The following is a 1,592-nucleotide window of genomic DNA, read 5'->3' as shown; positions in this document are numbered from 1 at the left end:
GATCAGTAGTGAGAGGGAAGATGAAATTCAACAATGTTTAAAAATGAACAAGAACATGACATGTGGCTATATCATCATTGCTCATTATATTTGTATCATTCTTTAACACAGAAAAAATATGTATCATTCTTTAACACAGGAAAAATTACATATTTCGATTCAGCTTTATTAGTCTTACCATCATTAGTGTGACAAAACATGAAATACCTCATCAACATCCTTGATAACAGATTAACCCTAATCTCACATGAACATAAAATATACAGGATTTCAATTTTTAATACCCAAACAGTAATGATAAGGGAAGTAATCATATTATCCTTTACATTAGTAGAGACCAAAACAACAGGAATATCACCCACGGAATATTCAATCTCACCATCAACCGAAGTAACTGTAGAAACCAAATCTGCAACACCAACAGAGACTTCCATTAGGACAACACAAAATCTATTTTCGTCAGACAAAAGAACGGAACACCTTACATCCACGCAGAATATATCCACCACAGAATTCTCTACCACTATTATCTTGTCTTCAAAAGGGACAGATGAATCACCTATAAATTATACGACAGTCCCTTCCTCAACAAGTCAATCCACGACATCAAATGCGGACGATAGGTTAACAAGTGTTCCATCTACCTTATCTTCCATGACGGAGTCCTCAACGTATGTAAACGCTAACAACAACAATACCACTTCCACGCCAGAGTCCTCATCGTTTGTAAATACTACCATCTACAACACCACTTCCACACCAGAGTCCTCAACGTATGTAAACACTACCATCTACAACACCACTTCCACGCCAGAGTCCTCAACGTATGTAAATACTAACAACTACAACGCCACTTCTCCGCCAGAGTCCTCAACGTATGTAAACACTACTATCTACAACACCACTTCCACGCTAGAGTCCTCAACGTATGTAAACACTACCATGTACAATACGACTTCCACGACTCAGTCCTCAACGTATGTAGATATTACTATCTACAACACCACTTCCACACAAGAGTCCTCAACGTATGTAAACACTACCATCTACAACACCACTTCCACGACACAGTCCTCAACGTATGTAAACACTACTATCTACAACACCACTTCCACACCGGAGTCCTCAACGTATGTAAAAACTACCATCTACAACACCACTTCCACGCCAGAGTCCTCAACGTATGTAAATACTAACAACTACAACGCCACTTCTCCGCATGAGTCCTTAACGTATATAAACACTACCAGCTACAACACCACTTCCGCGCCACAGTCCTCAACGTATGTAAACACTACCATCTACAATACTACTTTTACGCCAGATTCCTGAACGTATGTAAACGTTACCATCTACAATTCCACTTCCACTCCAAGACTGCCTTCCTCTGACACTTCTTTAAATTATACATCTCTCTCAACCATGAATCTAACGCAGACAACAAATTCTTATTTAAGTACAGCAGGTGAGTGTTTTTCCCAATTCTAACGTCATTTATTCTGACAAAATAAACTCAATAGCTGTTCAAATTATCATAATGTTTTTGTAGGATTTTAAAAGTATACACATATTTCGTAACCATGCACCATATT

General features: G+C 38.3%; 1 protein-coding gene across 1 annotated transcript; it reads left to right on the top strand.

Moving 5' to 3' along the window:
• Positions 1-294: 294 nt before the first annotated feature.
• LOC133198555 (uncharacterized) lies at positions 295-1,332 on the top strand. Its single transcript, XM_061334635.1, has one exon. The coding sequence runs from the start codon at positions 295-297 to the stop codon at positions 1,330-1,332; it is 1,038 nt and encodes a 345-aa protein (XP_061190619.1).
• The last annotated feature ends 260 nt before the right edge of the window (positions 1,333-1,592 follow it).

Source organism: Saccostrea echinata, unplaced genomic scaffold, assembly GCF_033153115.1.
Source record: "Saccostrea echinata isolate AGI-Se365-2 ecotype Australia unplaced genomic scaffold, CSIRO_AGI_Sech_v1 ptg000001l, whole genome shotgun sequence".
Taxonomy (NCBI): Eukaryota; Metazoa; Mollusca; class Bivalvia; order Ostreida; family Ostreidae; genus Saccostrea; species Saccostrea echinata.
This window is presented reverse-complemented; position numbering and strand designations above follow the sequence as displayed.

Coding starts and splice junctions, on each gene's coding strand:
- LOC133198555 (XM_061334635.1), top strand. CDS start 295: ATGATAAGGGAAGTAATCATATTATCCTTTACATTAGTAGAGACCAAA.